We start from the raw sequence: 16,913 nt of genomic DNA on the forward strand, positions 1-16,913 counted from the left end.
ACTGTAGGAGCTAGTAATATATTTCACAAAACTCATATTTTATGATATTTTACTCAAAATATAGAACTATTAGGAAACTTTAATTTTCTATTCGAAGGATATTTGTGGCTGATTTTGATAGTTTGATCCACTGCATGGTACACGGCGCCTCTGTCTGAACTCTGCATGAACTGCTCAAGGTCATTGTAGTAAGTAATTGAAATAAATAGATTATCTGGCACTGCTGCTCATGACGTCAGAAAATTAACAAGGTTTCCTCCAATAAAAATTAAAAGGCCGTTGTAAATCAAGGTGTCAGTACCTTGTGTACAGTTCAAGTGTATTATTTTCGCGAATTTCGAGGTGTGTTGTCGTTTTGAAACTGATTTTACCACGAAAATATACATTGCCACTATCGATGTTTTGGTTGCCATTTTGATCAAAACAGAGACCTCGATGCTGATTGGTGCGCGGTGCGCTATCGCGAAGGTTATTGGCTACGTATCAGTTGACAAAGTCCATGTGACCTTTCAGCTACTTCCGTGGCCTCTCGATTTTTTGGCAATTTTGCTAGGAATACCGCAGTGTCTTAAGCTTATTTTGTGCCCCAAGAGTTTCCTTCCAAAGGTAGAAAAGTGTGGGATATCACGTGTTCAGTGACAATATGGTGCAAACCCATAATCGCTGATTATTGCAGACTCATTATGGTGTCCTAACCAAATATCTAGACTATTTTTAAACAGATATTTCATCAATCTCAAGGTTTTTTTGGTAAGTATTTGATGTTTCCTTCTTCAGTTGTGTTTAATGGCTCCCAGGAATTTTTGGATGTGCAAGCGTTGGTTTTTCCGCAAAAAATTATCCAAAGAATTTAAGCTTTGTTTACACTTTAAAATGTGTCCCTTTTCCAAGAAATATCGATTACTGGCATGTTTGTAAACAACATCGCGTTTGAGAGGGGCTCGGGCCACACACGAAGCGAACTGAATTGTTTTGTTTACCTATAGAGTAGTTGAATGAGGTATGAATTCTTTCTTGTTTTCATTTCACATGTTATTATGAATGTTGTTATTCATCTCATTTGGCTTACTGCCTTCCTTAATGTATGACTAATAACTGTGATAATTGGTAGTAAACAACTCTTGGAGGTGTGTCCACTCTGAATTATTGACAAACTAATACTCAAAGGCATCTCTTTTATCGAACTTGAATCCCTCATTCCTTGCACGTCTGTCATTTTGGTTTTCCTAGAATTACAATATGGGAAATAAACAGGAATTTCCGTTAAAAGGTTATTGGCAAAAATCTGTAAGAAACACCTCTAATTACTGTAATAAAAGAGTATGACACTGGTCCAGGAACTTAGATATATATGTAGGTAGTGGATTTTATTTTTGCTGAGCATCGAAAATTGCCAAAATTGGCAAAAGCTCTACTTTAATTTCACTGTTTCTGCTGAAATGTCGAAACCTCTCGTTTGTTATTGTTGTCAAATCTACAGAAATTATCTTCCTGGCAATGTTTTACGAAGAATTAAAAACCTGGCCTTAATCCCCTCAAGTGGAGTGTCAGTGATGGATATTTTGCATCTAACTTCTTCCTAATAAAACTGATATTACCAAAAAAAAGAGTATTTTGAAGCTTTTTTCTGAAAGATCCTACCTTTTGTCCTATTTCAAACTGAAGTTTTTTTATTTTACATTTTTGTCTGAATTCTTTTTACAACTTGATAAACTTATCTGAATTTTGCTGTAAATGTATGTCTCTTGTGTGTAAGGGAATTTTATTAATCATTGGTATTCAAGGAACTTGATACTTCTATGCATTTATCCATCTCCTCATAACGACCTGCTTTTGATAGTTATTATGCCACGCGCTACTATTCTGCTGGTAATATGTAGTTTCTCTATGGCCTAGAAGAAAGACGTTACTATTTAAATAAAATGCATATCACTTTAGTTTGTTCGTCCCCTAGTTGTTTTGTGCTCTTGATGAGATGAGATGAGAAGAGAAAGCTTTTATATAGCAACACCAGGCATCTTGTCTAGTTGTTCTAGTGTATACCGTTCGAAACGTTTCGGGCTGGACAGTTTCGTAATTTGAGATTATTTCTGGGATAATTTCTTGCAAAGTTTTTTAGGATATGATTTTATAACATCCCTTGAATCCTTATAGCAGTGTGTCACATTAATTTTAATTGTTTTAATCAAAGTTATTGCTCTAAATCGTTAACATTAATATAAATAGTTATAGAATTCAGACGTTAAACAAGATAACACTGACAAGGTCAAAACTTTGAAAATATTTTGCTGCTGTCAACACTAAATTGGCACTAAACTCCGGTCATAAGTAAAAAAGTTTTACAGAGAAAAGCAAACCTGAACTCTCGCAACATAATAAATTGCTCATTAAATAACAATTTTCCAGCCATTTTTATCAATAAATAGCATGACAGACAATAACAAGATGTTCGGAGAATTTTGTTAAAAGAATGCATACATTAATAACATCCTAGTAACAGAACTATTGAAGAATAGCACTAGCACAATCTATGTGCTATTGTAAAATCATATATTTTTGTTCGATTCAATTGATTGTGAACCCTACCAGAAAATCAATTTCTTCAGAAACGGATTATTTCTCGAAAAGTTGACACAAAAAAAAAAGTATAAAAATTTAATGTGGTATACAACTGGTAGACCTTAATTATAAAATAAATTAAGATAAAAAAAAATGATAAAATTTTAAAGGTGACCCACTCTTAAGCCATTTCTTTTTGGGCTGTCAATTATTATAGTTTCTACCAACCAAAGACGTCAATAAAATAATACATTTTGAAAATTTGATTGTTCTATGTCATTACTTTAAGTACAGTGGTTTTCAAATTTTTTAAGACGGTTTCTGAGGCTAACATATCAACAAATGTAGTAAATTCTATTATGATATTTTAAATCCGGCTTAGCAACTAATCTGTGTTATTGTATAATACAGGGTGTTCATTTAACAGCCTCTTGGATTCCCATGAGTTTATTTATGGTTTTATAAAAAAATCAATTATGGGGATGTATCTGACGCTAATGAAGATACATTTTAAAATTAATGCCAATCCTATAGGGTGTTTCAAAAAAATGGGGCGTCGTAAAATGTGATTTTTTAAAATGGGATCACCTGCAATTTTTTCGCCTGATTGAATCCTCTCTCGATCTTGTATTAAATTATTAGAACTTTTTTAAGCTGAGATGCAGTGACTCGAAGCTATAATATTTTGAGAGATATTTTAGACATCTGCAGTGTTTCATAAAAATATTAACATCGCAGTTAGCTTAGTTAGATTTTGATAATTTCAGAATGAATTTTCGTGTAAGTATAAAGGGTATGTAAGGTATAAAGGAGGTAATATAGGTTGCTCGTATAGATAAAGCATAAAAGTAGATAAGGTTGATAAAGAGGAAACTCTCCTTAGACATAAAGAATTTTTGGTTAGAAACATTTGAGAATATGTTTAATCTACTTGCACTAAATTACAATTAACTTAAAAGATTAGAATGACTTAAATTTGTATCCCCATATAATGAATGAATTGAGAAACTTTATTGCGTTAGTAACTACTTATAGGGTTCTTTCTTCGTAGTGTTGAAGATTAAAATACCTAGAGAGAACAAAGGGCAGATTTCATAAATGCAAGATTTTTTCCCAAGGTGTTCATTTAATGCCTATAGCCTGCCCCTGTCAATTTCTTAATCTGGTTTCGTTCCATTATTTTTTATCATAGGAAATCACTCTTAAGCGAATTTTAGGGTTATTCTGACTTGATTTTTACCAAATTTCGTTGTTGAGTCTCGTGTATGATCTGGGATGCGCTAGATTAATTAATGAACTACTTGAAAATCCAAGTATGCACTTAAATCCGAACAATCTCCCATTTCACTAGCTGCTTTCAAGGTTTATTTTATTGCAGCTGGCAAACTGAATTCATCTGCAAGAATTAAAATATTAATGTTACTAAGTATCACATAATATAGTATTGTATTTGTCATTAAGGAAATGATAGGTGAAATCGATTAGCATTGTCTTGAACTTGACACTGGTTTTGCATTCATGTCTTATTCCTACAAGTTTAGTATGATTTTTATTAGTCACGTGCTTGCATTTTGATATTGTCTCTACATGTAAAAAAGTAAGATTCACCCTAACTGAATTTTGTGCAATGTTTAAATAATTCTTGTCAACATCTGCTTTATCTCAATGATTAAATAAATATATGATAAGTATTGATATGATAATAATTTTATTGCAAAGTACCGCAATGTCTGCCTTATATTTAGCTTAAGCTCAAATTCTGAAGTTCTTTATATTAATTACAGATTACCCACAGGTGATTTGTTTACGTGTAGTAGAAAATAGTAGAACTGCATTTTAGATCGTTGCTTGTTGATATAACACAACACAATTCGGAATATACTAGGAACTTAATTATTGTTGTTTTGTTAAAAACTTTGTTCTTTTCTGCCAATTTGCAATAAAAGCAATGTTGAAAACCGGTTTGAAGTGTCGAGGAAATTAATGGCATTCCATGTAAGTTATGCGGAACCCAAGCCATAGGCATTACGTTCATTACTCTACTCAACTTTATTAAAATATATGCGATACATTATTATAATTATTATTATTGTGACAAACACTACATAATGCTAATAGTTCAATATCTTCAGGCGAAACAATAACACATGTTGTTTTGACTGCGGCAATGATAATCCAACTATTTTCTTATAGTAAATAAAACATTTTCGGTGCTAACACGATTTTTAATTATAAACAGAGCCGTTCTCAAAATTAAAATCACCTTTGAGCTTGAAAAATGATTCTAAATGACGCTTAATGATTAATTCTGGGGAGAAAGGTCGTAAAATGAACCATCTCAAACTACTGCACATTAAACAATGAAGGACGAAATAAATACGTAATATTTTTATAGAATTATGGGTGATTTTCACGACTATAACTTGGATCCAGGAATTACAGTGAAGCAGGAACCAATCAACGAAACCAACGTCATGATTACCTCAGCCTCAGTCCCTATTCCGGTTCGTAGGGATCTCCCAGACTATAGAGATTATATTTTTGAATTGGAGAACTCACAAAGTCCTTTGTGTGGAACTATTGGTAAGCAACAACTTAATCCTACACTTCAAATAATTATGTGTAGTAGTGCATTTTAGTGTCCTGGCAAGAGTGGCGTCGTAATGATATTTACCTATTTTTGGCGCCTAAACCGATAGGTTTTATAATTAAAATGACAAGATTTTGCATTAAAATGGGTATTTGGGGTAAAATGGATTTCATTTAATAATTAGTTATGAACTAAAAGGAGGTACTTATATTATATGTGTCAGTTAATAAATAGAATCAACAACAATGGTTACTGTAGTTCTACAGACACGAAGTATAATTTGAATACGTTCAAATTTCTGTCGTTTTTGCTAAATTTTTTCTAATCAAGTACCTTACAAGCTGTGAATTAAAAAAAACAAAAGGAGCTTTCAATAGATCTTCTAAAACTACAATTCTTTGACCATTTAACCGACTTCATAACTCCGCTAATTGTCCAGACCCCTGTGATGAGTAGCAAAGAAGACACACTTTGTAGACATTCTTTAAAATAAAAACCACAAGTTAATATAATGTTTCAGGATTTTCTTCAGACCAAACCCTATCACCAACCAACACATATGACACTTACTGGGAGAATCGTATCATAACTAATGAAGAAATGCTCAAATCTGAAGCCCTTATTCACATGGATGAAGACGATATCTTTCAAGTTGATAAAGCTGATCTTATACAAGGTAGTGATTTGGTTTGGTATGTCAGCATTTCAGTGGTGTGAAAGATTGCAATTGTAGGTCCAACATTAGCAGAATTAAACGCCAATGATGATAACTTTCTGGGAGACTTGAACTTTGACGACTTATTATTGCCTAATGACTCCAGCTACACAACTCTGGAATCTACTTCCAGTCCCTATAGTTTTAACATTGGGAATATGACTAATAATAATCAGTTTATGGGGGCCTCCTCTTGTCCTCAAGGTAAGTACTTATATTTTTTTATCATTGCCTTGAATGTGTTTCATTCACGAATAGGTTTGATGGTTTATAAAGATTTAGACGCAGCTTCGGGGACTGCCAGTGGGAATTTTGATGTCAGTCCTAAGACTCCCGTTTCTGCTTTGTCTCCAGGTATTTACATATTTAAATTTAGTGGTGTCTTTGGCACAGTTCCAGGCGAATTGTTTTAACTGAAGTTTGCGCTCAATTAGCCTATACTGAGTTCAAAATTGGAATTTCCAGGAAGCCCCGCAAGCTCTAATTCTTCTATTCTAACGTCGCAATCATCCCCCATACGGTCGCATAATGCGCAACCCAAACAAAGTACTCTTCATGATCTACTTATGCGGAAGGACAAATGTGAATCTTCACCTGAAAGATCACTATTGGGTAGCTTATGCATGACAAATATTTATTAAAGATTTATCAACTTTTTTCGGTTATAGGTCAGTCTGTACCCTCCACCAGAAATACCTCTCTCCACTCACCCAACTTGAAAATCTCTCGAGGCCAAGCATCGAGATTGTCCTCCTCTGCTCCAACACACCTTGGCCTTGAGCAAATATGGCAGAGGCGGGAACCCCGAAAGCATTTGTTATCAACTAGGTAAGAAGATCAGTTTTGCAGGAATTTTGATGGGTATTTTAATGCCAATCTCTATATTAGTTCGTTAGCGGAATGTGGTTCAACTTCGTCTCTGTCAACTGGAGGCATTCTCAGTCCGGATCTTCAAGATTATTCACATGATGAATATGAAAGCGATGAAGACAGTGACGGACATTATGAAGATTATTCGTCTGACAATAGTAAGTTCAGCTTTAGTTCTGAGTGTGAAAAGTGGTATTCACATATATCACTTTGCATAGCGAACGTTTTTATGTGCAAAAATGCTTAGTTTCATGCAATATTCATTGCCACTTTCATGTTTAAGGAAGATTTAAAGTTTCCCGAAATATAGTTAAAAAAATGTAAATCGACAATTTTTCAACGTTAAATGTGTTGTACATTATTTTCTGTATGAAAAAACTAAAAACAGTTATTGATAGACGATTTAGCCTAGAATACAATGATGTTCTTTAAGTAAATTATCATTTATCGTTTCGATAATGGAGATTTCCATTTTTTTAAACGAAAATATTACACAGAGTATAGGGTGTTTAATTTAAAAAGTTATTTAAGATCAAGGATCTTTGTGTGGAGTTCACGAACAGATGACATAATCTGAGAAAACTAACTTGCACTGTATTTTTACCTGTAATGAGATCATCAGCTTTAGGACAAGTTACTATTGTTGACGTTACTGCGGTTTGCTGCGATGAAAAAAACATGAAATGGTACTAGAACGTTAATCCCCGCGCCACTCTACACTCAGCAGTGGTTTTTCTTGCTAAATGCAATTATATTAGAATTCTCAAAACTGACGAACATACTCCGTGATTTATTTAAGATGTTAAACTTAGAAGTAGTTGTCAGAGTGACCAGACACCCAATTTCTTTAGATATTTTGAAATTTTGGATCTTTCTTAATACTAAATTATTTTTGTAACAGTAACGTACTATGCAATAAATATTTATTTGATTTTTTTATATACTTTATTTGAATGAAACTCCTTACAAGGTCTGTGTTTATGTCACAGATTCTGACGATGACGATGATAGTCCTAAGAGTTCTAAGAAGGAAAAATACTTCTGGCAGTACAACATCCAATCCAAAGGACCGAAGGGCCAACGGTTAGTCATGAAGTGCAAAATGGAGGATCCCCATGTACTCAATGAAGTCACCGATCCAGTGTTTAGCCCAAATTGTTCGGTTAGGGGCATAAAACACAGTGGTAAGTTTTTTATTATTAAGTTTAAGACATAATCAATGTTGAACATTTTTAGAAAGAAAAATTTCTTTGATAACTTATACATTTACAATCAAGGGTTCAATAAAACACGTAGTCCAGATAGTTGTGAGGGTGAAACAGGAGAGTGTCATTGTTTTACAGAATAAAACTTCAATCTTACATCCTTCTTAACTTCATCTTTTGTTAAACGGTTTATGCAACCTAACTAATTGAAACACCGAATATCAGGTAAGGCGCGTAAAGGTGACGGCAACGATCTGACGCCAAATCCACGTAAACTCTTCAACATCGGCAAAGAACTCGACAAACTTGGGCGGACGATCAACGACATGACGCCAGTGAGTGAGCTGCCCTTCAACGTCCGGCCGAACTCTCGAAAAGAGAAAAATAAATTGGCCTCGAGAGCCTGCCGACTGAAGAAGAAAGCTCAACACGAAGCGAATAAGATTAAGTTGAGCGGACTCGAACATGAACATAGTGAGTACCATTCAACAACAATTTTTAATAGTTTGAATGTTATTGTAAATTTACTTTGAGTATATAATTTTCATAATGACTTTGTCATGGGCGCTGGATTTTACTTATGCTCTCCGTTTCTATTAAACTTACTCCATATACACGTTCTGTATTTTTATGAGATCATTTATTTTATTTTTTGAACTTTCGTATGATCTACTCACTAACCATGTATACCTGTATTGAGTATGGACTATTGAAGTGCCTATTTCGAACATATAAATACTAGCTCAAAATGTTGAAATAACAGCAGAGCGCCATTTTTATTGACTTCGATAGGGCTACTTCATTTAAAATATTTTCAATATAGGGACACTTCATTTTAAATCGAAAATTGCAACGAAAACGAAAACAGCAATCCCGTATATGCAACATCTCGAGTAACACTCGTATAAATTCAACTTTGGAATTGGAAGAGTGATCGTTCTTCTCGTCTGAAGTGATGACTCTCATATCTACTTTGCTCAGATGGCGAAAATTAACAGATTGGTAAATTGGTAGATTCATTAATAATTTCCGTTTCCAGGGCGGTATATGAATACCATACAGCAATTAAAGCAGCTCATCGCGGTCAAAGTGAAAGAGCATAACCCTGAAAGGCGAGAAGAAATGGCCAGGACAATAGACAAAATTAGTAAATCATGTATAAGTAAGTATTACGCGAGTTATTTACATACAGTGGTGGCCATAAGTTTGGAAACTTTCTATTTTTCCTTTATTAAGCAATTTACTATCATAATAGTTCAAACTGAGAAGCAGGATATATTATATTTAATATTTTACCGGAAGCAATAAAATATGTATAAAAAATTCAATACATTCCGACAAATGTTTTGATAGCAATATTTGTTTTTTACGTGGACATAAATATGGACACTATTTTTAAAAGTAACAATTTAGCAACTTTTAAGATTTGTCAGATTATACGAAAACTTCGAGTTTTCAATTATAATGGGCAAAGTTACAAACTATTCTGATGATTTGAAAAATAAATTAATGCGGTTATATAATCAAAGTGTAAAACAAAGCGAAATTTCACGAAGATTGAATATTTCTAAAGGAACCATTACAAATTATTAAAAAATATAAAACTACAGGTTCGATATCTAATGCACCAAAAGTGGGAAGAACCAGGAAATGTACCAGTAAAGTAGACAGGCTTTTAAACAAATCGCTCAAGCAGATGCCAAAGTCTTCCAGATAAATTGCAAGTAAACATTGCCAAGGTAACATCTTATCTGGAAGGACTGTACGACATAGATTAGTGCATATGGGACTATTTGGCTGTATTGCAGTCAAGAAACCATTAATATCCAAGAAAAATAGAAAGGTACGTCTCAAATTTGCACGAAGTCACATCAGTTGGTCCAATGAAAAATAAAATGCAGTATTATGGAGCGACAAAAGCAAGTTCAACATATTTGGAAGTAATGATAGACACTATATACGAATGCCAAAAAATACAAGATACTCTGTAAAATACTAAATACCAACTGTTAAACATGGCGGCGGTAACATTATAGTCTGGGGTTGTTTTTCCTTGTCTCAGCCAGGACCATTAGTAAAAATTGATGGAATAATGGCTTTCTTTATCGAGACATCTTTTAGAACCATATGCTGCCGTATACTGAGTGGAAAATACTATTATGATGGCAATTTCAACAAGACAATGATCCTAAGCATAGTAACAAGCTAGTAAAAAATTGGTTTAATGAAAATTCTGTTGACTTCATAAAGTGGCCTTCACAAAGTCCAAACTTAAACCCAATTAAACATCTGTGGGAACATCTAGGCAGATAAATTAGACAGAGAAATGTATCAAATAAATAGGAACTTTGGGATGTACTTCAAGCAGAATGGAAGATGATTCCTCAAGAAGTGTGTGCCAATTTAGTGGGTTCCATGCGATGCAGATATGCTGTTGTTATACATGCGAAAGGTTATGTAACAAAATATTAATCCCATAAATATTACCCTATCGTTTCATAAATTATTGGAAAGTTTCCATATTTTTGTCCAACCAGAAACTTTATTGTATTAAATAAAAATGAATTATTTAGAATCAGTGGTTTCTTATAGAATTATGAATTCTATGTAAATAGTAGAGAAAAGGTAAATTTTTGACAAGTCTTGGATACGATATTAGTGTTTAGTGTAGAAAAATGAAAAGTTTCCAAGCTTATGGCCACTTTTGTAGATACATGTATGTATTGTATAATATATACATATAATGTAATAATTCTAAAAAATTGCAGCTATTTGTTTTTCTGGCATAAATTCTGATATTATCTTACTAGAAATGTTACTTATTTTCAGAAGGAAAAGTGGCAGGCTGCTCCACCGATTACGTAAACAGGGTCCTCGATAAAATCAAAGCAGGTAGCAGCGGCAACACCGCTCTGGCCACTAGTTTTACTGACGACTTATAGACTGTGCTCACTCCTGTCAGTACATCTGAATCTCTTTGAGATAACTGAATTCGTAGGTTACGTTATTACTCAATTCTTTCAGTTTCTTTTTCAGTCATTATTGATCTCGATGATTCGCATTGGGGTTAATTCTGACAAAAGAAACTGAAGGGATTTGGAAACATGCGAGACAGAAATCCACTTGTACAAATCACAAACTAGTCAATATAGAAGAAGTCTTGGTAAGGTGCATTGTTCTCAGAATGAATTTTTAAAAGCGAACTTCTTGGTCACGCCTTAAAGACTGACATTGGTGAGTTTAAACACCGATTTGAATCGTCATAATATTCAACAAAACACTGCAGTTCCTTGGTTTAAAGAAATAGTAATTTGCCGCAGCCCGTAAATGCGAAGACTGCGTTATAGATGACGCTGCATGGACCGTACTGGGTACCTTATTTTGGCCATAATATTTTTATACACTACATGTTAAGTGCAAAACTATTTTAATAATGTTAAGCGCGCTATATCAACATATTAACTTTTAATGTGTCTTGTTGTGATGGGCGCTTTTACACTGATTAATAAAGGAAAATGGACCAATTTTCGCCAAAAAAATTGGTTCGATTTTGTGGCTCCAGCCGATTATTAGTTCTAAAGTATATTTGAATATTTTTTCTTACTTTATTGAAATATGGAATGACGTTATGGTTAAGAAATACATACATTTGAATGGGTGAATTCAGTTCAATACGTTGGACGTCGAACTTTTACCTTCTAAATTCAGACGCTTTTAAAAAATGACTTAATTGGTATTACATGAAATAGAACTCTAATTCATAAATTGTGACGTTTCCACTTTAGTCTTTTAAAAACTGCGTCTAACAGAAGGGAATTTTTTAAAACTTAATTTAAAATTTAACGTACAGGGTGTCCCATTTAAAGCTATGATTGAAGATTACTCAAAAACAGTACGTTGTATGAAAAAAAATGTTGCTCTTAAAAATACCTTAAAATGACGTTTTGGATAAAAGTCACTATCTTCATGACATATATCCCTCTTTGCCGAATAACGTTTATTTGAATCTTTTTCATACAACGTACCGTTTTTAAGTAATCTTCAATTGTAGCTTTAAATGGGACACCCTGTATGCTTTTTCATAATACTTTTTCTGTCTGTATATTGTACTAGTGCACGTATCTTATTACTAGAAAAGAAAAATTATATAGGAAGTTTTGCTGCGAGAATTCGATTTGAATTTAGAGTATCAAGATCGTAATTTCACTATAGTCAATTATTTTTACCCATAATCTACAAAAAAAGGATGATCATTAAAAAAAAATCTCAAGTAGTCGTTGAAATATCGAAGACAGGTCTTGCATAAACTCATCTATTAGTCTGTTGTCAGTCAGGTATTTGATGGTAAATAGCAAATGGCTTAATAAACGTCATAAGTTTACGGTTCACCGCCTAGTGGGAGTTTTTTTTTAATGATTACCCGTTACAATATCCTGGCTAGCAGATGCCACTAAAATATTTTTCGCAAATGTCCACCTTTAAGAAAAAGTTAAGAAGAAAAGTTACTAAAACATAACTTTTTGACTTTTCAAAAACATGCTACAAGTAAGCCTTTTGCTTGTTGCTAGGAGTAACAATCAATACGGCATCAATAAAATATAATAGATTAATCGATTTTGGATATTATTCTTAACATAAAACTTTTTAAATTATTTTTAAGGGCATTTCTGCCATAAACTTTCCATCTTGCCCCCCTGTGCACCTTTTAAATTATGGCAAATTTGCTCAATTAGCTTCTTAACAAACGACGCCTGGGGAATAGACGAAATCTGACAGGTTCCATATTTTTTCTTTACTAAAGATTTGCAAACTCGTTTTTATTACTTTAATGTTTCCCGCCATCTAATTTAACCTTTACTAAAACAAGTATGTGTAGTATTATCTCAAAATTCTACTTGAAAATTGTATTCGTTTTTTTTTTCACATTTATGTTTAGAGAGAAAAGAAATAAATACGGCTTTGCAAATTTTAATTTTTTTCGGAATTATTTGGAATCATTGGGTATTTCTCTTTTTTCGGCAATTTTGTTATAATTGAACCGAAACAGAATCTTAAGTATCTCTCGATGCATTGACAATTGCTCAATTATTGCCATGATTAATTCTTACGTTTTGCGCATCTCTGTTATCATCAGCTGATTAGTTAACCCCTAAGAAAAAACGTAGGGAGGCAAAGGAACTGATTGAGAAATCCAAGTATTTAAACATAAATAATCAAACAGTGACTTGTTTTTGGCTTACTACTTCCAACATTTTTTTAGCATGTTTGTGGTCCTATCGAAAATCTAAGTATGTTTCGTGTGATATACAATATTCTGAATTTCAACTCCTTGAGATAATGACGTTTAAGTTATGTAGAAAATAAAGAAGGGGGCACATGGGGTGAAAAAACAGGCGGAAAAGAGCCCCAAGGGTCTAATCGCATGATAAAAGCCCCCCCCCCCCCCCCCTCCCCACTATTACTATTGTGCTGATATAGTTTTTACCTCCTGATCTTGACTTTTAAGAATAATCTGATTTGATATTTGTAGTTTTTTTCAAATATCATTTCGATACATTTTTTTAGCTAATTCAGAACTGGCGAATCTCGAAAGTCAAGTGCAAAAATTGTCATATATCAAATGCCGTCTCGAAAACGGTCGAAAATCGAAATAATGGTATGTAGTATACGAAATATAAATTAAATTTCCAGAGAAATTCAACAATACCATAGTTTGCAGGATTTTTCTTCAAATTTTCACGTTGCCATTTAATTTGGTTAGAATTGGGAACTCTGCACTTCTGTTTGTAATTGCAGAACTGAGACTTCATTCATATTGGCACCGCTCAAGCGACTCTTTACCGCAACGTGTTTTCCGAATTTTTGTTCCCAATATATTTTGTAGCGAGTGATACACCAGTGAAATATAAACACCTAACTTCAAAATTTATTGCATAATTTTTTTTTCGCGCGATAAAGCATCACTTAAGTAGTGCCAATATGTGTGAGGACTTAGAAACAGAGTTTCGCGTTGATATTAGCTGTTTTTTACTATTATCTTTCCTTTATTAGTCATTGCTATAACGGAACAAATCATATTTTAATGTTTTATAATTATATCTTAAACCTTTTAGAATTAAGAGACCAGCGAATGAATTTGTGGCTTCATATACCCTGTAAGCATGTTATAAAAGGACGTATTTTACTTGGCCAATGTCAAGCAAATTATTGCTAAAACTTAAGACATCGGTAGAGCTTAGAGTTAAGGGTAAAACGTGATTGATGTGGTGAAGTCAATTTTGGCATTTTTCTAAAAAAAAGTAACAAAAAGAACAGGGATTCAGCTTTAACGCGTAAGTAGACGTAGATTTAGAGACTACTTATCAGAGGAAAACACCTGAATTTAATTTGTAATTAATAAGTCTAAAAAAATTAAGTCGTTGTGTTCATTTTGTGATAAAAGTCGTAAAATAAGATGATTGCAAAATAATTGGGAGCTGGCCTCGTGAAACTTGTGCAAGTTTTGCTCCTGAATGAAATAATAATTATTATTACATATTTACTTTCTACCATACATAATCTTATATTAAGCAAAACTAGGTAACAAAAACGTTAAAAGGTGCATTATGTTGAAGTAAAACAAAGCCGGTGTTGCTCTCCAGCAACATCGATTGTCATATTTGAGTGGTTCCACATCACCGCTATGAAGCCCGCTAAATGTGAAAAAATTGTCATTTTTGGAGCGTTTAGTGTGTCGTAAATGGAGCTGTTAAGTTATTTTCATATACAGGTGTTACGAAAAATGTAAATTTGGTTAAAATTGTGAATCGGAAATATTTTTCAAAAATTGCCGTTTCAAAGATGGCAATTTCAATTCACTCAAATAAGACATTTCTAGACGCTATCATTGAGTCAATGACTGCGGAAAAAGCTGAGATAGTTATTTCCAAACAAACTAAGAACAATTCGTACATTGAAGCTTTTCTGGGTTTCCACACTCCTTTTCAATACGCTCATTTAGTAAACACGTCTTTACACCTATTAGATATGCGGTTAGATTTTTGGAAATTTTGGAGGAATACAAAGAGAGAAAGACAAGAAAATTCAAACTGTTGCGGAGATACAGATCCTTTCAAAGTGAAAAAAATCGAACTTCTATGCACCATTTCCTTGAATTCCACTACGTCATTTAGGGGGCCTTTGCGTTTACTTGCCCCCACCTTTTAATGTGCACTAACTGAGCGTATTGATTTGCAAAATTGAACCAAGTTAAGTTGAAGAGAAATGACGAATATAACTGATATCTAACGGTAAACAGTGGGCTGTCGGGGTGGTCAAAATTGTCTCATGATTATAACACTTTTTAAAGTTTTCCTACTTGTATGTGGCTACACTGTGTGACCGGGTTTTTCCAAGTAGAACTTGAACCACGTAGCCTATGGGTAAAAATTATACTGGTTTGCTATATAAATTATATTCAAAAAATGCCACGTTAAAGAAATACAATAGGTTGAAGTTATTTTCTTCTTAACTTCTCCTTTATAGGTCTTAATTTTTTTTAGATAATTAGCTCATTTTGAGCATAAATTACTTTTTAGAATCTACATACTAATGATGAGAATCAACAGAGTGATAGTTTTCTTGGGACCCCTTTATCCCTCTAAATGTCTTTGTGAGGTGCTACAGAGAACTCAATTTTAAAATTGTAAATTGCTTGTTCAATTTAGAAACTTTAATTTATTTTGTTTTTTTTTGGCGCCTGGCATCGCTTTCGAGTTATTTATGAAATAATCAAATAATGCATGTTTCGTTGGGTCTGATATTTATTTAACGTTTTAATTATTAACATTTCCTACTTTTTACGTTTTTTTCCAAGTTTCTGGTAGGAAAAAATACATTAAAGTTCAACACCCTGTATTTCTTCAACGCTGCCTTTTGTGAATATAGTTTGTATAGAAAATTGGTACTATTTTTTGGAGTACAGCACGTGGTCAAAGTCCTGCTACAAAAAACTGGAACACTCTGTATGCTACTTAAGAAAAATTAAAACTAAGTCATTCAGATCAATTGAGGCTGCATGTTTAGGTTCAACCAAATTTTTCAAATCGAGGAAAATATTACATTTTGGCCTAATTTCAAAACAATTTTAATTTGCATGTGTTTTCATGTTATTTTAATCCCGTTATCATCTCAAACATTGGCGTGTCGACTTTGAGTGCATTTTGAGGCATATAATAGTAACAGCGACTTGGAATCAACCAATTGGTCGCAATTCCATCAAAATTATCCTTACCCAAAAAAATAGTTTTGTGAAAACTGGCTGTGCGAAAGATAGTGATAGGTTTTTAGGTTTTAAGAGTTACGGTTAAGGTTTAAGAATCGTTATATTTTATAACTTAGGCGCCAAGTAAAATACAGTAACGGTGGTTTCATAGAATAGCTCATATGTATCTACTCCTACATCTTATTAAAAAACAAAAATGAAATGTTAGTGTGTCGTTGCAAGGTCCAGGAAATAATCAAAAGTTTGACAAGTTTTTTTGCAACAAATACGAAAGTATTTACTTGGGTCATTAGATTTTAGTAACTTACCGCCACTCAGCGACCATTTTGGATCACAATCTATTACGTTTTCCAAGGTATGTTGCTTAAGTTTTTTTCTGCCTTACTGTCGACTTTGATATTCGCCACAGTTTTTTGTTTATCCAATGTGGCTCCCAATAATGTCGAACTTTTGCTTGATTTAAATCCAGTGACGATAGTACGACATGAAGTTGTTAAACAGTTTTAATGCTCCTTTTTTTATTGAATGAAAGAAGTTACTGTTATTTTCGTTCATAAGAATAATCTTTGAACAGGCTTTCTGTAAGCTTTTAATTATGTCGGTGTGTTTTTTAAGTTTATATTATTATACTTATATAATTTTGTCCGAATATTACCCATTATTAAAAAATATGTTTTAATGACTACCTGAATTTTTTTCCCTTCAGCTTTG

At 33.2% G+C, this 16,913-nt stretch overlaps 1 protein-coding gene across 2 annotated transcripts; it reads left to right on the forward strand.

Moving 5' to 3' along the window:
* Positions 1-816: 816 nt before the first annotated feature.
* Positions 817-16,887, forward strand: REPTOR (repressed by TOR). 2 transcript variants are annotated; one of them, XM_066406252.1, is made up of 12 exons: positions 817-1,000; positions 4,955-5,142; positions 5,670-5,825; positions 5,883-6,068; positions 6,123-6,218; positions 6,330-6,446; positions 6,533-6,692; positions 6,753-6,892; positions 7,724-7,918; positions 8,165-8,413; positions 8,979-9,101; positions 10,769-16,887. In XM_066406252.1, exons 1-12 carry the CDS (start codon positions 996-998, stop codon positions 10,879-10,881), a joined length of 1,728 nt encoding a protein of 575 aa, XP_066262349.1. In that variant the 5' UTR covers positions 817-995; the 3' UTR covers positions 10,882-16,887. The 2 variants fall into 2 exon arrangements, with proteins under 2 accessions (XP_066262349.1, XP_066262348.1); XM_066406251.1 differs by having other exon boundaries at positions 820-1,000; positions 6,330-6,476.
* Positions 16,888-16,913: the final 26 nt, after the last annotated feature.

This window comes from Euwallacea similis, chromosome 3 (assembly GCF_039881205.1).
Source record: "Euwallacea similis isolate ESF13 chromosome 3, ESF131.1, whole genome shotgun sequence".
Classification (NCBI taxonomy): Eukaryota; Metazoa; Arthropoda; class Insecta; order Coleoptera; family Curculionidae; genus Euwallacea; species Euwallacea similis.

What these genes read in the sequence shown, in the direction of transcription:
- REPTOR (XM_066406251.1), top strand. An exon ending in TCCTTTGTGTGGAACTATTG is followed by an intron (nt 5,143 to 5,669) that starts GTAAGCAACAAC and finishes ATAATGTTTCAG; the next exon opens with GATTTTCTTCAGACCAAACC. An exon ending in TAGGGGCATAAAACACAGTG is followed by an intron (nt 7,919 to 8,164) that starts GTAAGTTTTTTA and finishes ACCGAATATCAG; the next exon opens with GTAAGGCGCGTAAAGGTGAC.